Below are 26422 nucleotides of genomic sequence, written 5' to 3' on the forward strand. Positions count from 1 at the left end.
AACCATCTGGAGCCAGTGAGACCATAATATTCCCCTTTGGGTAATATTGTGTGGTTGAAGGTAGTGCGGAGATTATTCAGATTTGGTCGCCAAACACTGCCAAAATCACAAGTAATATTTCAATTCTGAATGGTGGTCGTACACCAGGGCGATACTGAGAGTTTTTTCCACTCTAAAATGCGCCGCAAATACCTATTTTAGATCAATTGTCACATTTAACAATTATATTTAATTGCGCAAGCCGGGATTTGAACCTGCGACATCTGGCTTACTAATCGAGAGCCTTAGTCCTCGACCACTGTGGCCGTCAAATTTTTTTATATATTTTAGAGCAATTTATTATTGTTAATATATTAACTTGTAAAAGCATACCACTGTATCGTGTCATTTTTCGTATGCGTATCAATAAGGATGTAGGTAAATACATGAATCAAGGTTTTGATTTATGTGTATAACAATGTTTGAAAAAGTTTAGAATACGTAAATGTGCACTATGAAGTTTAGAAGAAATTTAAACAACCAAATACATCCCAGACAGTTTAGACTGGTTTTAAAGGCTATGTACTTGAAGGAGCGCGATGTAACAAAAAGTGAGGTTACAATGGAGCTTTCAGCAGCAGAAATATTACCGCTACATGAAGGAACACTGCGTTAATGTTTTGAAAGCTCATAACATCACAAACATGCGGTATGTTTTTCGCAAATAGGTCGCAAAATTCGCGGAATTTCAGTTGATAAAATGCACCTAATGAAAACCGTTGTTTGAAGAGTATTTGAGTAATTCGTGGAAGCAGGTTTGATTGCAAACACAAAAGTACTTGTATGGTTAGTTTCGGGCTCCAGATAATATTTTTGCATGAATTAAAATAAAGTTAGGAAGGGTTTTTTCATTGAATTCGAACAATTCCTTAAATTTCAAAGATGGTATTTAAGTTCTGTGAAATTCCTATTCAAGTTCTGCTATTATCCAAGTAATTAAAAAAAACGCATAAAAATACTGTAAAAAACGGCCGATGATCAAATAGTTACAGAACTAAAATAGAACATTCACAAAACTTTAATTTCAACTAAGAAATTGTTCAAATTTTGTGAAACAGCGGTCCCTAGTTGAGTGGTCCAGGAACAACTATTTTTCACTGTTCAAAACTTTACTATTAATTAAGCGATTCGAAGCAATTTGAAATGAATTCTCACGGAGAATGTCATCTCCATGGTCTTGTTTAATTGTTTGCAAAGAAAACAGATAAAGTCCGACGCTCTGATTTTTTGTGACACCTCACAAGAACTCCTTTGTATATACAACAAACTAACAACCTGGGATACCATTTAAGGATTTTTACCAGACTCTTACCAAAATATGATGCGTGAATATTTTCAGTTTGTACCCACAATATTATTCAAAAATATTTTTTTCTTTTGTTTTGTTTGACTCGTGGGTCTGGTTATTTATTAAAACACAACAAAAATAGTAAAGTTTTCAAATGTTTTCTCGTGCAATTGCTGGTGTTCCAACTAATTCATTTGTTTGACTGATTTTTATAAGTTGGTGAAATTATAATGGCAAATCAAGGGTTTTTAAATAAATTAATACAGAGATATAATAGGCACCAATTTAATAAATTAAGAGTGTTTTTCATAAATTGAAGTAAATAAATAAAATTTAAATACGTTATTATTGTTTTGCGAGTTTTTAGTTTTTATTATTGTGATTGCTGTTTCATTTCCATCAAGCTGCCTAGCTCTGAATGCCAATATGGCTACCTTTGATCATTATAGAAGTTGATATTATTTCACTTGTCAATTTTAAACACAATCAAAAAACTTAAAGGATTTGATATTTTCACTGCCAAAAGTATTATCGTGATTGGTTTAAGGGTATTAGAAATGTGGTGTTCATCTATCCTGATGTTGGACAACGCAACGCTTTCCGAAACGTTGGTTAAAAGATAAAATAGCGCAACATGGTAATGGCTGTCACAATAATGAAAACTAATATACTTACAGAACTTAAGAATAACTTCGGTAAATTGTGAATTTTAAATATAATTAATTTTTACAAATAAATTGCAATAACAACGTGTTTTAAAAAAATAATCATCTAAAAGTACTTCATAACACGATAAATACAAAGTAAGAAATATTAATTAAATAAATAAAACCTGTTTTTATTCTAAATGAAAGCCATTATTTGTAATTAGTGAAGGCCTCTGTTTAAAAAAACACCGACCATGTAATAAAATACCTCCTACAAAAACAAAATAATTAGAGACGTAGAGATGGGAAAAAAGTGTTGTAATTCAGGTTTTATCAGGTGTGACTCAGTACGGGCTGCTTTAAAGATAAGACTCTATGCGTCTTATGATAGACGACACTGGAGTATGACCCCGAGAGTTGAAGTTGTAAATTTCACAAACCGAGACTCAAACCCATCCCCCTTTCTCCCTTCCTACATATCTTCCCAGAATTCATAAGATGACGTAGATGCTAAGTTTGCCGGAGTCGTAAAGCGTTCATTCAAGCATTTTAATTTCATCGGAATGAATCGTCGTGAATGGAATTTTCTAAGGAATGATTTTAAAAATTCAAATAAACTTCGGCGATTAATTTTTCAATTTCGCTAAATCAAAAGGTAATTGGTTTAGTCGAGTATACATAATTGTATATATTATTGTTATGAGCCTTAGACGCAAGTCACTAGAAATAAGTCTTAATAAGATGTAAGTCGCTAGTTATTATGAATCCTAGTTTTAAGCCAGCTGTATTTATTAAATAATAAATTTATTTGTTCATCGCCCTTGAGGTGATTTTTCACGAAAACGGAGCTAAATAAAATAGCCAAATATTATAATTATTATTATTTTTAAACTAAACAATAACTTTGTAAACATCACTTATAAGTGATGTTTACAAATTTATTGTTTAATTTTAAATTATAATGTCCCATCACAAAGTAACCGCTTCATATGAAGAAAAAATATTTTTATTATTATTATTCAACATATTTCGAGGGTTTTATTTAGAATACTGGAGAAAATACCACACACCATCTATTGATTTGATTTCTTATTCAAAAATGTATGTATGAAATAATTTGTACGTTGGAAAGAATGACAAGGTATGTTATGTAAAGATATGGAATTTTCAAACTATCGTAATAAACAACTTAACATTGAAGAAGAAGAAAATACTAATAAATTTAAACGAAACAAAAGAAGACATAGAAAATAAAAAGGTAATGATCACAGTCAACCATTTTGAGCAAATATTTTTATTTGATTCAAGTTTAAGTATGGAATTAATAAAAATATCAACGGAACTGAATTTTTTTCCAAACCAGTGAAGCCTTTGGACGCGGGAATCAATAAAACAGATTTTTAAAGATGAATAAACAAAGAACAACTCAGGAAGTCTCGTGTTACGATTTGGTACTCGGAACGTTATTAGCTTAGTTAAGTCAGGTGCTTCCATTATGCAAATAACTTATTTAGATGAAGGTACCAAATTATCACTGTTTATAACGCTACACATAGTATAAACTAATTTTAAGCAAATTTCTGAAATATAAATATTTCTAAATGTATTTTATTAAAATTAAAAGTGTTCGAAAAAAATTAAGTAATTTTCTCAAGCAAAGGTTGGCCATTAATAAAGTTGTATAATGTTCAACGTAACACAGAATGCCGGGACAATTAATTATAATTACATGTTCATCTTGATTACGGACTCGCTTCTTGGCCATTTTTCAAAATTAAGACATTATCACATCTCAAGAACAATTCTTTAATAAGTTTACTTCTCAGTATAATCGTACTTTTCACATTACCGAAGCACTGAGAAATCCGAAGTCCTTAGAATTCAGAGTCCGTAGAAGGTAATTTTTGTAGAAAAGTGATGTACGTACCTATTAAAAGAGGGAAAACTTTGTAATTGGGAAGTCATATAGAATTTCCCGTTGAAAACATATAAAGAAAATTCCTGATTTATCAACGTTCACGATTGTATGATATTTATTCTCCAGGTCGTCTAAAAAGGTTTTTGAACGTACTAACTGTGTGAAAATAAATAAAAAAAAAGTTTTAAAACAACAAAAAACTTTACAACTAAGGCATTTCTTGGTGAAATTTAAAAAATATATTATTTCATCAAACAGGCCTTTCCAAAAACGCTTTCCTTTTATCTGACATGCCTATTTACCTTTGGGCGAATTTGATACTTTCTTCTGTCAGACTAAAACGTTCCAAAATTGATAATTTCCAAATTGACCATTGTTTATTTGTTTTTTCATATGAAGTGATTACTTCGTGGTTTGACATTATATTTTTATTAAATCAAACACTTTGTTTTTAACCATGAGTTTTTATTACTTTTACATCGACCGGTTTCGTTTAAATCAAGCATCGTCAGGATATATATATAAAGTTATTATTTATATCTTGACAATGAGATCTAAGTAAAAAATAATAAAAACTAGTGGTTTCATTTGGTTCTATGCTCGTGCTTACAGATTGCAAGTAAATACAAAATAAGTGCAAGTATTACAAAACAATGTTCGTAATATAACAGTATTAAAACAGCATAAAACAGCTTGAAATAATCAGTAACTGTATGTAAATGGCAAACTAGTAATGTTTTTTTGAACGCCTACGCCAGTGAGAGAACCTGTGCTGAGGCATTCACATGTTTAAGAATCAGTTTTAATGTATACAAGCAGTTCATATTTTATTGAATACAGTGTTCTATACAAGCAATTAGAAAACATTAAGACGACTGCATACAGTTAATGAAAAGTACACTTACACAGAACTGTGATGGTGAGAATTTGGCTCCTACCAGTGCCTTCCGTATTGGAAGCCTTGCAGGAATAGTTCCCCGAGTCTTCTCTTGTCAGGTTCCTAATCCTCATAGTCCTGCCGAGGACCAAGAGTCCGTCCGCAGGGTTGTTGACGAGTTGCTCGCCCTGTTGAGTGATAAGAAAGAATAAATGTCATTACGAGTTTTTAATTAATTGATAGCATAAAGCTGTTGAATAAGTGACACTGTATTTTTTTTCCATATATTTTTTATAAAAATAGATTTTACTTGTTTATCATAAGAAGGTATAAGATTTAAGATAAATAAATAATTTGGGTAAGTCAAATAAGTAATTTTGTTGTTATGTATAATATATAAAAATTCTACTCTATGAATGTGAACGAAGCAAGGATTGAGTTCCAAGACGGAGTTATTTGACGGTCCATCCTCTTTGCCTACCCCTGCGGAGAAACGGCGCGATATATGATAAGTTAGTTTTACTCAGCCTAACAAAACTATGAATCCTGTATCTTTAAAAGCATTGCCTATACTTGTGGGTAGGTTATAATTTATTTTTGGGAAACTGTTATAATACCCATACTGATTAACTACCGTATTATCAAACCATTCTGTGAGAGAAAAAATGTTTTCATCAAGCAGCATGTCTTAAAGCAACCTGTGATAAATATATATTACAATTAATAACTGGTAGTTTTCAACAATGTATGGTTGTTGAAAACTGGCGGTCTTATGCAGACGTAATTGGAGCAGTCCGTTCCGGGCGCCGATTTGTCAAGGCGCCAAGGAACCAAAGAGGCCTGATAATAATGTGTTAGGAATCATTGTATATCTCTACCCATTTCAGAGTGGAAGATACTCTCAGTATCGCCCTGGTGTAAGACCACCATTCAGAATTGAAACGTTGCTTGAAATGGCTTTAGCCGTGTTTGGTGACCAGATCTGAATAGCCAGGTACTTCCTCACCTTCCTCTTCCCCATCTCCCTCCCCTCCCCCATACCCTAAGCCTCACAACATACCCCAATTGGGGATGCCATAGTCTCACTGGCTCCAGACGGGAGCAGTTGGGACTCTTGTGCGGTATTACTATAAAAAAAATAAATAAAAAAAAATTTGAATTCAGTCCTGAAGATTGTCATATTTGGAAAACAGTATTTATAACAATTAAATAATAATCTTTTTTAGTTAAATAAGGCTAAAACGAATCACGATGTATGTAAGTTAAGTATGTCTGTGCTTAACTAAACTCCTATGGAGAGATCAAAACCTCTGTTAGAAATCCAAACACCAGATTTTTCTATTAAAAAAATATCATGATATACGTGTATAATAAGACAACGAAAATCGGCTGCTTTGAAATAAATGAAAGAAATGACAAGGCACGCAAACTGGCTGTCACATTTGTATGAATTTGGACAGTTGTGTGATATATTGAAGATTGTGACATTCGCGTGGTACACGGTGTTTAAACAACACGCTTGTCTTTCTCATGTTTTCTCTGAAAAGGTGTAAAATATAGTAATATATTACTGTAATTATGACTTTTGCTCTGGAAAATAAAAGCAAAAATACTGATAATGATTGAAATTACTAAATGATATAATTTCAGGGAAGAGAAAAACATTGGTATAATAAATTACTATTTCAAGCAACTTAAATATTAATTTAGCATGTTTGATTTTTAGTGGTTGAATTAAAAGTTTATTAAGAAATTAGATTTATTTTATTGCATTTTTATAAAATAAATAAATAATAATAATTGAGTGATTCAACAAAAACAAACAAAAATTTTAATTTTTCAAAGTTTTTGACACCTTCCCCAGATCTTATAAAAAAATACCCCATTTGTACGTTGATGAACTTATTTCTGTATGAAGATAGCTCGTAGTAGGGTGAACCCGGCCCGGTTCTAAAAATGAGAATCGCAAAATTATGAAATTGATTTTCAAAATAAAATTATAATAGTTTTCCACCACAAATAAAACATAAAAAATGACAAAATGTGAATACAACTTATGTTAAATAATAAGTTTGTACTCACATTTAATGAATCAATATTTTTACCACCAACCAAAAAAAAACTTTTAGAATCCTTTAGACTGAAAACAATTTCAAGTGCGGTTTTTTTCTGATTCACCCTTCAAGCTCAAACGGAATGTTGTCATTTGCGTTTCATGTGTGTTTATCTAACATTTCCGTGAAAAAACAATGTAAAAACGAAAACAATTCCTCCTGACTTGAATATCTTCAAATATTTACATAAACCGTTCTCCATAGGAAATTTTTAACTCAACAAACCTTTCCCTCCCACAATCTTCCATCTCTGAAACTTCCACAAAATGATCTATCGACGCTCACGTTCGGGCTATTCTTTTGCATATTATTTACAGTACCGAGAAATGCGCGATGATAGGTGATGACCGTTAGAATCTGGATCGGATTAAATGTATCTGAAAGCTTACGTTACGTTAGCTTTGAAATGTCTGATTTTTGCAATATTAATAGCATTACATTGTGTTTTCTAGTTCGTCAAGCCTCTCAAGATTTAGCAAATTGTTGTGTTCCCACAAACAGTTCTACAACTCGTCGTGGAAGGAGATTATAAATAAATTTATTTGTGATCAAATCAGAGATTTATGAATACTGCGCGTATTACAATGGTGACTCGATAATCGTCCTAACTAGAAGCTGGCTAATTCAGATCTGAGAACAGTAAGTTTGTATGGGAGCATTCTCACTGGCCCTGGCGACTACTGGCCTCTAGCTTCCATCTTGCAGACTTCCACGCAAGCTCTTGAAGCTCTTACTTTCCAACACAAATATATTTACATTGAGTTCGAAATTTTTGCAGTTTCAAAGACTTATTTTATGGTGTTTTAACATTGACTAATACAAATATGTGTTTTAATGTAAACCAACCCTATTGAATGTTATTGGTGTCTTTATTTGATTTGTACATAATTTTGTTTAGTTCTAATCGTAATTGTAGTAAAAATTTGGTTATTTACAAATTTTACATCATCAAGTAAACTTGTCCAAAACGGTTTAAGTGTTAAATTGAATGAAAAAAAATCGTTCGGTTACAATCAATACGTCTTATATTTGAGTCCAAAACCCCGCATATTATTTATGAAAGAAGTGGTGAAACAAATTTTTTAATTATTTTTTTAATGATAAACTAATGTTTATAAAACAAGGTTTTTATGCACAGGACAAAAGATAATAAATTATTATAAGCAATAATTAGTCGCCTGTAATACCAATACAAATTGAAAATATTTCCCGAATAAAAATAAAAAAAATAAAATAAGCAGCAATTGTTGACTGAAGTACTAGTACATATTGAATTATTTGGCGGGTTAAAAATAAGCCGACGTGGCTCAGTGGTTCAGAGCGTCTGACCGGACATCAGAAGGCGTGGGTTCAATTCCCGTCGGCAGCATTTATTTTAACTCAGGAAATATTTTCAATTTGTATTGATATTAAAGGCGACTAATTATTGCTTATAATAATTTACTAACCAATTTTTTACTAACTTCTCAGCGAGAATAGCTTTACTATTACGGCCAGAACAGAATACTCCCCAAGGAGTATGGCCGTACTTTAACGCCCTTGAAAAATAATAATATTTTAACATTGCCAGATTTTGAGAACATTATGGTTATGCATTTTTTTTAGTCGTGTACTTAAAAATTGCTTACACCGCAGACACAGTTTTGTTAGAAAAAGTTCACTATCCAAGAGGTTACATCATTTGTAGAATTTTCATATTGTTATCTACGTTGAAAGGTAGATAAGGTTGAATATTTCACTATCGTAATCAATGAGTATCTTTTTTGTGATATCTCCAAATGCTTCGTTTTAAATCACTGGAGAAAATCTTTTAAAATAACCATAAATAAACATTACAATTACTTAAAAATGTTAATGTTATAACTTTTCAACATTGGTTTTGAAGTAAAATAAAACTTTCATACTTAAATTTTATACTGTAAAAAACACAAACTAAAATGTAGTCCTGGAAAAACCTAAAATTTAAATAGTCTGCATCACATGGTAAATAATACACTTATACTTATATTTTTTTTTTATAAAAAGAAAGTGGAATCTGTGCATAGATAAATTTTAAATGTATAAAGAAATGCCACGGACGAGAATCGAACGTCGATCAACGTGTTGGAAGGCAGCCATGCAAACCATTAAGCCACCAACTATTTTAAAAACGGCGCAATAGTAAATTCATTATAAAAAATATGTACAGATATAAAAAGGAAGAAGAATCGGGTACTTTTAAAATGTTTGAACATTACGTTTATACATAAATACAACCGATATGTTAGTTTCACGAAGTATCCACTTCACGAGAAAATTATGAAGTGTTGTAATCATTCATCACATAATATGGTAATATTATTTTAATATCCTAGAATTTAAATTCGCGTATTTAGAGAAGCGTATTTGAGGCACCACGAAGCCTCAGGAAGTTTAACCAAATAGAAGATACTTGGTACAAGATGAAACTAGTTTGGATAGGTGGTCCCGCGGGAGACAGGTACGTGGCAATAGTTACACATGGTTAAGTGTTATTTGGGTCCAGCAGGGGCGGTGGAGTTGAAGAGGGGGCTGGCAAGGAAGGGGGGTGACTCTCTCGCGTTTAATTGTGGGGGTGTTCTCAGTGTCTAATACTGTCTAACCTCTTTGGATGTTTGTTCTTTAAGGGCACGGGAAAATATTTTGGTTTTCTTTAGAGTTCTTAGTGGAACTGATTCATAACATTGTTACATGGAAACTGTTTCAACTTGTAATGGGCGAACAAAATTCAATCACAAATTAAAACCGATCTTATCACGGACTCAAGAGACAAGTACAAAATGTGAAATCTCAGAAAAAGTTTTTTTTTACAATTCAAGATGTAGAAAGTTTCTTGAGTCAGCAATGTTTATATTAATACATTTCAAAGCGATTAAAACAAAATAAAAAACTTTTTTATAACAAAATAGACAAAATAAATTACAGTTTATTTCAAATATTGCACTTGTTTAAAGTATAAAGATGTTCATTAAAAAAATGTTCAAAGGGCGTCAAAGTCAGGAAGTAAATACTTGAATTGTTCAAATGACAAGAGTTTACTTTGTGTAACCATTTTTAAAATAATACATATATCAACACAGTTTCTTCATCGGGGTACAAAATAAACTGAAAATTTAAAGTATTGTATAAAATCTCGGCTATTGCCCGGGCTTTGCGGAAGATTTTACGTTTTTCAGAAATAGATAATAATTTTCCTTCTATTTTAAACGTCAAGTATGCAAAATTTCATTACGAACTATAAAAATTCTGCTAAGGGTATAAAAAAGAGGTGGAGTTAGTTTTTTTAAAAGTATTCATTATATATTATTTTTTTTGATAAATTAATGTTTTTAAGTCAAGATTTTATTTATGCATAGCACAAAGGATAACAATTATTTTTATAAGCAATAATTGTTCTATAATAATTTCGCGGGTAAGAGATAAGCCTCCATAGCTCAGTGGTCAGAGCTTTCGACCGGAAATCGAAGGGACACGGGTTCGAGTCCCGTTGGCGTCATGTATTTTTTATCAGGAGATTTTTCTATGTGGATGAGTGTTTCAGGCGAACAATTATTGCTTATAAAAATAATTGTTATCCTTTGTGCTATGCATAAATAAAATCTTGTCTTAAAAACATTAATTTATCAAAAAAAATAATAATAAATATTTGACAAGTTCAAGTATTTCACCTAAAAATGTAGACAATTTGTCTCAACGCCATCTAGTGAGAGAGTTAGCACTTACAATGCCTTTCTCATATAAAATAAAGTTGGTTGTTCTCAGGTGAAAAAAATGTAACAAGCAGTAATTGTTGAATGAAACACTACCATATATTGAATAATTTCGCGGGTAAGAGATAAGCCTCCATAGCTCAGTGGTCAGAGCTTTCGACCGGAAATCGAAGGGACACGGGTTCGAGTCCCGTTGGCGTCATGTATTTTTTATCAGGAGATTTTTCAATGTGGATGAGTGTTTCAGGCGAACAATTATTGCTTATAAAAATAATTGTTATCCTTTGTGCTATGCATAAATAAAATCTTGTCTTAAAAACATTAATTTATCAAAAAAAATAATAATTAATATTTGACAAGTTCAAGTATTTCACCTAAAAATGTAGACAATTTGTCTCAACGCCATCTAGTGAGAGAGTTAGCACTTACAATGCCTTTCTCATATAAAATAAAGTTGGTTGTTCTCAGGTGAAAAAAAATGTAACAAGCAGTAATTGTTGAATGAAACACTAGCATATATTGAATAATTTCGCGGGTAAGAGATAAGCCTCCATAGCTCAGTGGTCAGAGCTTTCGACCGGAAATTGAAGGGACACGGGTTCGAGTCCCGTTGGCGTCATGTATTTTTTATCAGGAGATTTTTCAATGTGGATGAGTGTTTCAGGCGAACAATTATTGTTTATAAAAATAATTCATTATATACGTTTCATTATTATTGCTTACAAACTTCTCTAGGGAAATCATTAAAAGGTGTCACAAATTCAATATTAATTGTGGGCTTTGGAATTTAACGAACACATTGATACATGATTGAGACATAAAGTGAAAAAATACGTTCCTCTTTTTTACGTCCAGCTGACCTCCAACTTTCCAACTTGAACTCCAAGTTCGATTTATGCGTGCAACGTAGCGCGCTCTAATAAAGGAACAAGTTTCGACGAGATATTAGTGCTTAGTAGCGCCTCTAATTTGGTTCCTCAAACGCTTCGATTAGATAATTTTTTTATGGTATCATTCATTTAGCCAAATTATTCATTATATCTTACCACTTGGCGAAATTATTCACCAATTCGGATTTTCAATTTTCCTTCGCTTGAAAAAGCTCTTCCATAATTATTCCATGTGTGGTCTTCGCCAGAGATTCAAAAAGTTTAAACTATACGCGATGTTTCAGTTGGGTTCGTAAAGCGTACGATAATCACCGCGTATTTTTGGTGACACAGTACCAATTAAATATGTATCTACGAGTATATTTGCTAACGGTATTTGAATGCGTGAAACGCGACGCTCTTATGGGGTAAAGGTAGTATCTATGTTCAATGTAGGCATATTGAATGCTATTTCAGTGCAAAGTTTCCGCCATACACATTGAAAAGTTTATTTAGTCATTGGCTGTACGTAATAAGTTTAAGGCCATCCGCTCACGGGGCAACTGGAAAAAAAACAGATGTCAACTCAAATAGTTATCATTTGTATTTCAAAGGCGGTCCACACACAATGCAACTAATCGAAGACCAGTTGCCAACGGCGACGCAACCAGTCTCTCACAACTCGCCCTGCTAGTCGCCGACGCATTTCAGTTGGCAGTTGAACCTTACGAGATGCCAGTAGTTTTTGAGAAATTTGCGATCTGTCTTTGTTTCTTCACCTTGCATTTATGACTATGGGCTTCCTAATTATGCACGAAAGACAAAACATTAAATATGCAAATAAAAAATTATATTTGGGGTACTATGCCGTATTGCGCTACTTTCTTCTTTAGTCAACGTTTCGGATAGCATTACAGTGTCCATCATGAGGACAGATGTATAAAGACGACGAGGCTAAGCTCAATAGTTCTTGATGTCAGATAATTGATGGCTACGCTAAAACTAAACGTAAAAAACCATCTTAAAATTATAGTGTATCACCCGCTCTTAGAAGAATAGTATTGGCGATACAGTATCACATCTATGTAGATGTACTAAATCTATCTAAATCTATGTACTAAAGCACACACTTCACAACAATATTTGCACATCTGCCCAGATGACGGACACTGTAATGCTGTCCAAAACGTTGGCTAAAGAAGGAGGTAGCTCAACACGTCACGTTACTCCTAAAATTAATGATTTTAATACTTTGGCCGTGAAAATCTCTAATTATAATTTGTGTAATTTTAAATACAAGTTAAACTAAGTTTGTAACATTATTGCCATATTATATTATTGTGATTTTCTTATTAACACATACGAGTTTGCTATGCAACTCTCGTACATATTATAATGTGTAGAATTTGAAGATAAAAATTACAATAATATATATCGTGAAAAGCTTGGAGAAAAGTGGGGAAGGCAGTTAGTTGACCACGTCTTTTGTTTTTTGCAACGTGTGATTACAGTACAATGCAAGTGCTGCTTCTGGGCCTCGGTCTCCTGTTAATGACTTCTTGACGAAGTCATTCCACTTGAATAGGTTGTTCGACTGGAAAGACCTTTGACGTTTTGCGTATGTGAGTATGTACATTCGACTAGACTCAAGAATAAGAATGTCGATCAATATATGTACTTTTGACGGCGATTGCGAGCGGCCTGGATTTGGAGAATTGATACTCTGGTATAGGTTATAAAGAAAATAGTCAAATAATTTCTTAGGCCAATCTTTAAAGAATGCTTAGTTATTTGAAGATCTTTTGAATGTGCTATTGTGTCTGGATTTGGAATAAAATTTGTATCATTTTGAAATTTACCACCGTCGATTTTACTGGATAATCCAAAATCAAATTTCTAGACGATTCTGCCTTTGTTGATAGTAAAAAGAAAGAATGACGTCTACATCTCCACTTGATTCTGTAGAAATTTTCGAACGCAATATGACAATGGCAAATGACGGCTGAAGTATTCTTCTTCATTCTATGGTTAAACAAGTTGAGATAATAAGTTAAATCGTTAACTTGAGTTGCGCCATCTGAAAAGACTGGTTGCCAACCAGTTTTAGTTTGGTTTCGGTTTCCCCTATGAGCGAAGGGCCTTATGCTTACTGACGGATTCGTGAGACAATCTCTTAATGGTTTAAAATCCTAGTCTTACGCCTGCTCTAAAATGGCGTCACGTTTCTGTGAAACATTCTACAAACATGGCGAGCGCTATGTTATCACTTTCGTATAGCGCAGTTGTTTCTTTAATTATTATAGGTATTGCATTGGCTACGGTTGCCCATTACCACTATACACGAATACCCCTATTATCGTTGTGAAACCCCTCAGCTCCTTCTCCCGGGGCACATAAAAATCTTCATAGGTACTAGTAGCACTGATCGCTAGCAGGCAATATGAATTCTCGGGCTAACTCAATGGTCTCGCCAAGAGTGGAGAATGATCGTAACGATTACAATTTTAGAAGTAGTTAAACTAAGTGGATATTATTTGAGATTTTCAAGGTCAAAAATATTGTCGCTACTTCTTTAGGGTATTATTCCGTGTTGCGCTACCTCCTTCTTTAGGCAACGTTTCGAACAGCGTTAAAGAGTCCATCATCAGGGCAGATGTGCATGATTACACATGAACAACAAACGAAGATAAAGTGGTTATTAACCAATAGAAGATTGGATGAAATCTGTGACCATGATTTTTTTGTGTTACAGCCACATCATCGACTCCTCAGCCATAAAGAGGTCTCTTGTCATTATTGTTGGTAGATTTTTTATGAAAAAAAGTTCTCTGTCATGGAAAAGAATAGACACCTTAAATTATAAATATAAATCAAAATATTTGTGACAAACCTTTTTGATAAAACATCATACATGTTTTTTATAAATGGACTTATCTCCTTTTTTAAATATGAATACCGCACAAGAGTTCCAACTACTCCCAAACATTTGGACCAAGTGAGACTATGGCATCCACAATTGGGTGTTGTGAGGCAGAAGGTAGTGGAGAGGGGGAGGAGATGGTAACGAGGATGGTGGTGAAGTACCTGGCTTTTCAGATATGGTAACTAAAAACGGATAAAATCATTTCAAGTAACGTTTCAATTGTAAATGATGGTCTTACACTAGGGCGATACTGGGAATATGTTCCACTCCGTGACGTGCCGCAAATATACCTGGTATTTTTTAATTGATTAAATTATGAAATAACATAAATCAATTAATAAAATTTTCTTGCGTTTGCCGGGATTCGAACTCGCGACCTTGGGCTTGATACTCGAGAGTTTAACCCCTCGACATTGCAGGTCGTCAAGTACTTTTGTTTGTCAAATAAACTAAAAATGATTTCTTCGTAGTTATACATTTGTTAACTACCGAAAAAACAGAAGCAAATGGCTTTATTTAAACACAAATGATTAAATTCACGTTCCCACGCACCATAGGCCTGGTTTAGAGGTAACCCTTTTCACCGAGCCCTGAAAGTATGATATTGGTTCTACATGCCTCACTTTGCGTTCTAAAGCAAATATTTATTCCGGTTAGAGCTACAGCCTTGTGCAAATGTTCAGGTAGGTCTTGGGAAGCGTAAATAATAATATTATACAACAACAATCTAGTTTATTACTAGAAAGCTTGACGCGAGTTTAATTTATAGAAGACCCAACGTCTGCGACCATTTTCAAACGTGGGGTGTTATTAGGTTACCTATACCGGTCTCGCGTATAATCCCATGATCACCCTACTCGTTTTGTGAATACAAGAAGATTTAACTTGTTGGGTCTTAAAGTCTCGAATTTATAAAATAACAGGGACCTTTAATAAATTCCGATTTTATATTGCGGTTAACGGAATATTCCCGATATTATGGTACTAATATGATTTTCTCTGTCTATTTCTACATCATTATATTATTCGATTCCATTATTTGTAAAACTTATTTTTACACCTGCCTTTTGTGTTTTCTCAGAAACATTACATTGTACTATTCACCGTCAACGTTTCTCAATTTGATAGTGACAAATAATATTATTTATTTTCTTTGTTATTTTACAATGAAAGTTAGTCGCCGCTGCGATAAGATATTCTATGTATGTAAATAATACACGGTTTTCCAATAAGAGTTGTTATTTTGAATATCCCGCTGTTTCGGTAGATGTTACTTTTGAAGCTGTCATTTTTTAACATTTGACAAGTAAAAACTACGCCATTAATAAAAATGGAACAATACACGCTTCAACAAAGCATTGAAATTATTAAAATTCACTTGAGTGAACCTCGGTGGCTTCGTCAACAAGCAAAATTGTCACATCTGGGGCTAGGAAAACCCTAGAGTTATTGTTGAAAAGCTTTTATATCCTCAACGTGTGACTGTTTGGTTAAACCTTACTTTTTCGAAAATGAGGCTGGAGCAACAGTAACGGTGAATGGATCGCTATCGAGAGATGATAAATGATTTTTTATGGCCAGAATTGAATGGTATTGATCTGGACATCGTTTACTTTTAAAAAAACGGCGCTACATGCCACAGAAGCAACGAAACTATTGATCTTTTACGATTGAATATCAAATTAACACCTCTTATTGGAAAATCCTGTTTATCATTGAAATAAAGACAAAATAGTTTCCTATTGCTCAAACCCCATCTTAAATTCTGCCTACAAATATTACTTATTGTAAACCAAAACATGTTTTTTGATAAACCATCTTACTAATTAGATTTTATGACCGTTTAACGTTGATGTGGTAAAGCTGGCCTTGAGCCTGTTGTAAGACTGTTTAAAAAAAATAAACGCCATGGTAATAAGTCAAGTTTTTCACTGTTCTGATATTCGCCCCGCGTAATATTTAATATTTCAAATTGAAAATTATTATAGTTATTGTTTCATTTTAACATAACAGTTAGTTATCGAAATTCTTGGAATAATAAAATATCTCGGAGATTTCAAGAAGAATGTCCACTACAAAGCAGAACTCTTTTTACATAAAATAGCAAAAATTCTCCTTCAGTGTGCTCTGGCGGTACGAAATATACGAAAGTTTGGAGGAAAGTGTCTTTACTTTCTAAGTAAACACAAATGATCTATTTTTACAGCCCCTTTTTATCAGATTATGCTAAAATAGTAGTTTGTATTATTATTGCCTTAAATTTTCTAACCAACGATAACAACCTTTATCTAGAATTTTTATCTAAATCTAGAATTTATTTTTCATTTGTAATAGGTATAAAATATGAATTGTTGACATTGAATCACAAGAAATCAAGGTATATTATTTAATGTAAAAATAAGTTACGAAGAACTGTAGAGTATAACAATAGACAATGTAGATTATAATTATTTAAGAGATAAACTAAAAATTCCGTAGATAGGTACTTAGCACATATTACAGAATTCTCGTCAGACATAAACTAAAGAAATAATAAATCGAATAACGGCTTTGGTAATTCGAATATTTTATAGGGTTTCCAGTGAAGAGAAAATAAAAGCCCAACGTGTGCGGCAGTAATAATAATTATTATTATTATAAGGTATAAGTGGTCCGAAATGGAAGCTCATATAAATAAATCTCCAAATTGGTCCTCGATTTCAAGGAAACCAAACAAATAAGCCTCTATTATATTGAAAACGTGTCTTAGCAAATATCAATTTGTAAAAATATTTTTTCGTCCTTCGTAAATATGATATATTATCTTCTTTATATATTTTCAAAAATCATTCACGCCCTTTGGAAAACTCTCCAGAGTTTTAGAAAACTTGTTAAACTATTAAAGTAATTATAACCACAATTATATTTATTTTTTTTATTTTATCAATATTGAAGACATACATAATTGAAACAAAAAAACAAAGGTGGTCCTACAAAGCTACCAGATGGCTGCTTGTCTGCAAGTTGTGATGTTTTGAATATCCACAAAAATAAACGATAAATAATAAACGAACGTGCTCTAAAAAATTTTTTTTTGTCTAGACTAGCAACACGGGATAGATTATAGGCCTTGAGTAAACAGATTCCCACGGGAAAGGAAAGACCGGAGGGACAGTCGAGTCTTGAACTTGGGTGCATTGACAGCCCCGAGAAATGGATACAAATCAGAAGTGTTGTTTGAAATTACAGTTAATTATTGAATTCAAATGGTATTAGAGAATATTGTGGAATATTGAATTAAAGTGAAAGATTATTGATCCGGTGTTTGTGTGAAGTGAAAGTGGTTCGACTCAGTGAGAAAACAATTAATAATAATGACAATAATAATAATTGGATAATTTGTGGAGCGCCGTTTTGTGAAAAATCACCCCAGGGGCGCTAAGGGTTGGGCGATCGCGATTATAATATAAAATGTGTTAAATTAAACGTGATTTCGTAAATATGTAGTTCAAACTAAGTGACTTGTCTTAAAAACATGGAAATGATAAAAATAATGATTGCGTTTTTAAAACAGAGTGAACATATAAAGGCAGGAAGTGTTTAATCGGGCTAGGTTATTGATTTGGCGAGATGGCATTCTATCCACGGAGACCGAAAACCAGAGAATCAAATAGATTATTAACTGTGGGTTCGAATCCTGACAGATTAGGGAGGTACAATTTTATTTACAGGAATATTTAATTACCCTTTTATAAGCGTAGGGAGGAGGTCGAAAATTAAAGTGATTTAGCTATAGAGTGTAACCGGGTAAGCTTCACGCTAAGAATGAGAGGTGACTAACTGGGTGAGTTTTTATATTATTTATTAAATTCCAGAGGACCCCTTTTAAAAGACGGATACAAACGAGGTACAGGAACTAAGTTTACGACACCTGCCGCCCAAATAATGTTATCATTAAAAGGAATACCCTAGACGGATTGTCAATCAGCTGTGAGTGAGAGACAGGCCAATGACCTTTTCATATATAGGCTGAGAGGCGCGGTGTACAGTCAATCAAAGGGGGAGTTTTGCTAGCGTATGACCGCCCAAATAGAAAGCGATCGGATGCAACCAGATAGAACAAAATGAATATCTTTCGTCTGTTATTTGACTTTTCTAATTTAATACTTTTCATCTATTGTTTGACTTTCTAAGTTACGAATTGGGATGCACAAAAACAAATCTAAAGTCGGAAGAGGGAGATGGTAATCTCCGAAATAAAACTACCAACCGAACAACTTTTCTCAACAGGTACCTTTCGAGAGGTAGGCAGCCTCTTTAAATTAAATGCAAAAATCAAACCAATTATCCGTTTATACCTACCTGAGAGGATAGGTATTCAGTAGGAGTTACCCATACCTAATACACGAGGATGCTAGTAACCTCATAAAATAATTACTAGAACCGAATATTAAAATACAGACAGTCCTCATCCTAAATTTGGCATTTCGAGTAGACCTTACATATATCTCACATGATAATTGGCTGAATGGGTAGGCACACAACCTATCGTTAAAAAGCAGGCTAAATGTCGACAAGATCGTCGTGTGTTATCTATGTATTGACCTAGAAAGGGATGTAAATCCCCGACGGCGTGGGAGTTACAACGTTTTCTAGAGGTGGCACGTAACTTAGGACCTTGCGTGTCACATTTTCGTGACTAGATTCGTGACAAGGGATATCATGGTTTTCCCCTTCTACACTCAGTAAAGTAGATTTTCCTGGAGGTGTATGAGATTGGGGCAATTCTGAAATTGGTGATGAGACCTGGTTTTCTTTATTCTGGCGTGACGGTTGCCGATTTGGAACAAGGGGAGACCCGGCCGGTTGTGATATCCAGACACGCAGATATCGATCGCCTTGCTCAAATTATCATCCATCAGTTTTGTTTGGTAAGAGGAGGAGTCAATCTTAGCTTGAAAAAAATTCATTTCCTTTCCTCTCCTTCCCCTCCTAAAATATATACATGGATGGCGCCGACAACTAACACCATAAATTTATCGTATGTATATCACATATATAAAATCTAACACTTTATTATATTCACATTACCCTACGATAGGTAGAATCGAGTAGCTAGTGGGGGGGGGGGGGAGCAGGCGACTTAGAAGATAAGGTTTATAAAATGGTTTTAAAACATAGCGGTAATGGATTCAACTCACTCTATCTCAAAAGAACCAAGGGATACCACACATACATAGATAACTAGGTTTCTAAACCGAGAAACAAAAAACCAACACAACGTTCGGTGAAGCCTTTTTATACTGAACCGTCACGTGAAATGAGTACGTTCAAGGTCGTACGTCACGTAGACAAACTAGGATGTACACACTTGAAGGGGTGTGAAATAAAGAAAAGACGGCAGGGAGGACCTTCCTACCCCGGATATATATATAACCAAAGCCTTATGGAAAAGTTACCTACGGGACTTAAGGAAAATTTATCGTAGAAAGAAGAGAAGGAGAAGTTTGAAGTAGAAAGGGCTGATCATTACAAAGTTATTCCTTAATCTACATTTTATCTTAATTAATGAGGAATAAACAAATTAATTTTATTATTATTTTTTTGGTAAACTAATGTTTAAGACAATATTTTTTATGCAATAAAATTTGTGCTTTGCATTAAATAAATTAAAAAAATAAATTATAACATTATTATAATAATATATAATAAATTATAACATTAGTTGTATATTCAATTATAACATATATTATAATAAATTATAACATTAGTTTACCAAAAAAATAATAATTAATATATGGCAAGTTCTAGTATCTTCACCAAAAAATGTAGACAATTTGTCTCGACGCCATCTAGTGAGAGAGTTAGCACTTACAATGCCTTTCTCATATAAAATATAGTTGTTTGTTTCAGGTGAAAAAACGTAACAAGTAGTAATTGTTGAATGAAACACTAGTATATATTGAATTATTTCGCGGATAAGAGATAAGCCGCCATAGCTCAGTGGTCAGAGCTGTCGACAGAAAATCGAAAGGACACGGGTTCAAGTCCCGTTGGCGTCATGTATCTTTTATCAGGAGATTTTTCAATGTGGATGAGTGTTTCAGGCTAATAATTATTGCTTATAAAATAAATTAATTTTATATATAGTACTGTCATAAAAAAATGTACCAATATTCTAGTTTTATTATTTATTCCATGCATACTTTCATTATTAGTCTATTATAGATGTCAAATTCAATTTTTCAAACCACATAGATAATATTATGCAGTTATTTTTTGTTTTGATTTATTTGATACTGGGTGAGAGTTTATATTAGATTTTTACAGCTGATAAACACAATTGTAAACTTGCAAAAGATTCCGTAACCAGGCAATTATCATTCTAACTACCTAGTAATCTCAACAAAATTATTTCAAAAGCATTTACGCCTATCTGCACATGATTTCCAACCATAAATCTAGATAATTTCTCAGATCTGTCGAAACATTGTAATGATAAAGACTTGGTCCAAAATAACTGCGAACTGCCATGGTCGGTTATGACATTGAATTTTAAGAGAGCTATGAGAGCTATCTTATGTCCAAAGGTAACACTCAAAGGATCTTTAAAAAGCTGTCATTAAGACTTAAACACGATTAAAAAATCAAACGCATATAGCGTAAAAATATGTTTCTGAAATCTTGATTTCTATATTCAAAATGAAATTATTTAACTCATCCCAAGATAAAAGGGAAAAGGTATTTAGACTTTTATGACATGCGAAAAGAGAGTAGTAGCGTATTTCAGGCCCCATTCGCAGAAGCGTATTAAAATAATACTGTAATAACAGCATTATCCCAAGAAATGGCATCTCGAAAACCAAAAGTATGTGATTTCCACTGCCCTCAACGAATACGTGATGCAAAACAAATATTAACCGATTCCAGAATGTATCAGCGGTGGCTCAAAGGGCAAGTTCCGGATAAAAACATTATATTGATTTAGATTTTACTACAGTACGCCTCATTTTGGCTACAGTTTAGCCCACCCAAATTATATTTATGTATCAGTTTTTTTTTATAATTTGCTAAAACCGTAGTAATTTAATATATAAGCAAGATTTTAGCATGCAATCACGACAAAATGGGGAAAAAAGATAACTTTCATATACCTGCCTAAGTGATACATCTCCATACTTACTTAGGTACATTCAACTATATAAAATTGCTTTAGGAATCAATGTTTATGAAATTAAATACATCGATAGAGGAAGTTTGATTTAGATGTAGTCGCATTTATTATTCAATACGTTTTTTTATTATTGAATTGATATACTGAACATGCTTAAATAATCATTAAAACACATTTTTCTTGCATTATTTTTGTAGAGACACTCCAAACAACGCATGTCAGCCATTTCTAACTGAAAAGTAAGTTAATACTATTATTTAAAATGAATACCCATTAATGCACGACCCCACTTAAATACAGACTGGATATGTATTCACTGCATCGTAAACTCTGGTCCGCCATCAATAGAATGAGTTCCTCCCACGTGATGCACAGGTTGGGCCTTAAAGAGTCGGTGATGTGCGAATGCGGCGCTGTTCACTCCACGGCGAGTTTAATGAGGACCACAGGGCGATGCCTATGATTGGCTCACTGACCTAGATGTTAACCCCTGACTCCATCACCCCCCCACATTAAAGGGAAGGCTCAAATACACCATTACAGTCACAATTGATTTAATGCACTTTGTTTTGCCCTATTGACTATTTAATTATTTATTTGCTTATTGCGAACGGCTCAGGTGCGCTGTGTGGATTCTCTGGACACTTCTTTTCAGCATTCCCGTAAATCCGCAAATCAAATTCTAATTTGTATTCCGTATTGCTACGCTGACCGTTTGACATTAAAATGTCGTTCACTTAAAAAGTCATTAAGAAATTTGGTCTTTTTTACATTATTCAACTTTTTTCTGTTAGTACATAAGTAATGATTATTATGTAGGAACGCAAAAAACTTATTGGTGTTGGTATGTTTTAGATCAATGTGATAAAATCTGCATTAATGTAAAATTTTTTAGAGGTGATTTTTATTCGAAAATATATAGTACTAACTGACGTGTTCCCGGCATTGCTCGGGGTTATGAATGGTTTGGAGTATAGTTTTGAGGTTGCGAATTCCAGCTTACCTGAAAAATGGGTGCATTTTTATTGTGGCAATAACATTATTGTATTGTGATAGGTATTTTTTTCAGTTGAACATGCCACGGCTTCTTTGGGTATTCTCAACTTATCCTGCCATTCACTTCCACGTCATACATACTGCTTTTGTCCCTTTCTCTGTTTATCACAAACGCTATATTTTACCACAAATGAGTATTTGGTTCATTTGACCGTGCCATGTTTTGCTTGGGCGTTCCCGATTTCTTCTACTATGATTTCCATGTCAAATATTCTTCTTACATCTTTTTCTTCGTTCATTATTTACGTCTCGTTTTACCAAAAATAATTTTATGATTATGTGTCTTCTTCGGGCGTCCCCGATTCTTTCTATCATTCACTACCATACACCATATTGTTAATGTTAAAAAATTACATAATATTATCGGCTGCGTATCTCATTCCAGTGCAGAGATAATGCCTTTTTCGGGCGTCCCCGACTTTTTCTACCTTTCAAAACACTCCCGACACTTATAAGAACAAACAGATTTTCAGCAAAATCGGTCCAGTAATTTTTGAGTCGGAAGGGGACAAACAAACAAACAAACATTCATTTTAATATATATAGATTCTTAGAAAGGGAAAAATTGCTGTTTGCTTGCGGAAATTGTATGCTTTTACGAGACGCTTATTTAGTTTATTTAAAGACCTTTTCAGACGAATGTTGACATTATGTAAAATGGCTGGAATATTACTGTTTTCATAAAATGCCAAATAAAATAAAGCAACGCGGGAAAAAACAAATGTAACGTTTTGTGTTTTTTTAAAGCATCCCACCATTCAAAGGGATGTACCTAAGATTTTGTAATTTATTTAAGGACACAATTTTTTTGGTAGTAACTTTTGAAAATTTTACCTATCAATGTTATATAATATCAATGAAGAAGAACATAATACTAATAAATAAAACAGAGATCCTGAGTTGGACTCCAAATTTACACCCTTTACATTTTTTTTCTTCTTTTCTTGTTCTGTTTCATATTTTGTTATGATTAATTAGTATTATATTTGTCCACAATGATGTATAACATTAAAAGCATAAATTTCAAAATTAAAAAAAGGTTATTAAAATTAAAATTGAATATTTATTTAAACATGTAGAAAAAGTCAATATGCGTTCGATATAAATAAAAATCAGACCTTTTTATCTGAGAAAAATGACCTTAGAACTTTGTAATCATTCAAAAAGATAACAGCAAAAAATTCGGAAAAATAAGTCCAAGATAATATTGTTAATTCTAAATTTGGTATACGAGATCGACAAACATGACGTTAAATAATTAGATTCCAATGACTGAGTTGGTTGAGGCGTTTTCCCGGTAAGACAGACATCCTGGGTTATATTCTCAGTTAAGACCGTTATCATTTTATTTTTCATTTTGTGTCTCGTTCTGTTTCTTTTTCTTTAGATTTATCAGTTTTATCTTCTCCTTAAATAATGTGAAATCTTTTTTAGTTATTTAATAGTTACATATTAATTTATGTATTAACATGTGAGTTTAAGTAATTTTGTGACCAAGACTGCATTATACAAATGGGTAATTTCTCCGAGCAGGTCAAAAAGTGTTTGCTCGATTTTCAGGTTTAATATTTGCTATATTACTAGCATAAGTTGTTGCATTACTAAAGAACTAACCAAGTTTAATGTTTAATTTGAAAATCTTTAAAACTTTCTGAAATAATAAACATCAATCAAGACAGCATAAATGACAAGAAAATATCAGTTCCCATTGATACACAGTATTTATTGATTTTCTAATGATGGTAGGGTAATTTTCTAATTGATTATTTATTTATTTAAAAAACATACCGCACAAAATGTGCCATTGACATAGTTATAAAAGTCACTATACTCTGAAGTAAATATCTTAAATTGCAACGAAAATAAATGGAACATTTCTGTTAAGAATGTATTTTTATCCCAAATAAACCAATGTACATGAATTATGTGATGACTCTTGTTGTAATTTTAAGTTAAATGTAGTAGCTGTACTGTTTAATTATTAAATGCGTGTTACTGTGGAAATAAAATATATAATTAATTTCTCAAATAAATTACACATGTGCATCTATAAACAAACAATATATTAAACTATTATTTTCCCAAATAATAAAATATTATTAATTTGATTTAATTTAAACTATCACAGAATACAGTAAGTGAATAAAGTATGGTTAATTATTTATCTTTTGATTCATTCATAAGTAAAAAATATTTTTTATGGATTTTTTATATTTTTATTTTATTTTATTTTATTTAAACGCCCATTGGGCTTTTACATACATTGTTATTAGTGTTATTACATTAACTATGTGACATTTAAAAGTTTACGTACATATATAAATAAAATAGTTATTATATCTGTAGTACATAAATGTTTTACAAATAATACAGAATACCATTATGGAGAACAGTTTGTTTTTTTTACTTACTTAGAAAAATAAATGGATTGAAATTAATCAGCATTTATAGGGACTTAAAATCATATTCGAATTGTTATTTAAATTACAATATTAATTTGTAAAGTTAAAACATATATATTAAAGTTAAAAAGTCATAAAAGAAAAGAGTGAAAAAACAGAAGCTAAAAAATGGGTTTTTCACTATGGAGTGGATAAGTCATATCATAACAGACTTCCTTCATCATGTATTTCAAAGTATTCATATCCTAATCTATGCAGGCGATATATTGAAAAAAAAAATTCCGCATTAGTGGCAGTATAATATGGCGATATGAGTCGAATTGATCTACTAGGTACATGATAATTTATCAGCGAGACAAGTTCAGGGGAGTCAAACCAGTTACTGTTTATTATAAATAAAAAAATTAAATCATTAAGTATTCGTCTATCTTATAAAGATAAGAGACGCAGTGTTTGTAATAGAAAATCAAAATTGATCGGAGAAATTTTCGTTGGATACTCTCAATGGAATTTATATGGCTGTTGTAGGATGGGTTCCACATAGGGGTGTTGTATTCTAAGTGTCTTCTAACAAGAATTGTATAAAGTATTTCGAACGTAATATATCCTTAGATATTCTTTGGATGGAGCCCAACATTTTCATTGCTTCACTAGTAATGATATTGTTACGTATATAATCGTAACAAAGTAAGAACTTCTCCTTCCCCACATAAAAGGAACTGTGTGGGATGCGCCTGGCAACACTTTTCTTCAAGGTGGCAAGATTGGAATCGGAAGGAAGCAAGCCGTCATTCTTTACTTTTTGGTTCAACGGCTTGGAGCACCGTGGAATCATAAAAACGACGGATCACAGCCTGATCGCCATTTTCAACTTACAAAAGGCAGATGGATTAAAATGGCAATCTAAATATCCCGGCGAGGATAACTCTAATAAGACCAATGGATTGGCAATACAAAGCCACACTTCAAATCATCAAGTAAGATGTAAATTTGCCTACCCTCCGCTAATTCTGGAACCTCAGATAATATTCATAATTGCTACCTGCTTACCGATGAAATGGATTCACAAGGAGAATCCATTTGAAGCTATCGCTCGCCCGAGCGGTATAATTATTTTGACAAGATGACATCGTACCTGGAAGGCGCAGTTCGCAATAATTTCAAGACTTGAAATGCCCGAGTAACGTATTAACTTCTTGCCCAAAGCTAGATTAGGATGTATAACACTTCTCTGTACTTTGTGCGACTCATATCTTTAAATTATATCTATCTAATTTACACTCATAAATTTATCTTCTTATTACAATAACCTAACCTATGAATGCCAGCACTCGTTGTCCACTTAAACCCTGAAATTCCATCAATGGTTTCCTGTTTCCCTTATTCAAACAAAAAAACAGGTGGCGCT

General features: G+C 32.8%; 1 protein-coding gene and 1 non-coding gene across 2 annotated transcripts in view; one reads left to right on the forward strand and one right to left on the reverse strand.

Annotated features, from left to right (window-relative positions):
- LOC149416900 (protein turtle-like) overlaps nucleotides 1-26422 on the reverse strand; it is a 359283-nt gene that overhangs the window by 30997 nt on the left and 301864 nt on the right. The window contains exon 10 of the mRNA XM_089641342.1: nucleotides 4798-4957. Coding sequence (XP_089497468.1) covers nucleotides 4798-4957 — 160 coding nt within the window. The remainder of the gene's footprint in view (nucleotides 1-4797; nucleotides 4958-26422) is intronic.
- On the forward strand, nucleotides 20372-20444 carry TRNAF-GAA (transfer RNA phenylalanine (anticodon GAA)). The gene has a single exon. It is a non-coding gene; the product is annotated as a tRNA-Phe (tRNA).

The sequence above is a fragment of the Hesperophylax consimilis genome, chromosome 16 (assembly GCF_061612785.1).
Source record: "Hesperophylax consimilis isolate HC1 chromosome 16, BYU_Hcon_1.0, whole genome shotgun sequence".
Taxonomy (NCBI): Eukaryota; Metazoa; Arthropoda; class Insecta; order Trichoptera; family Limnephilidae; genus Hesperophylax; species Hesperophylax consimilis.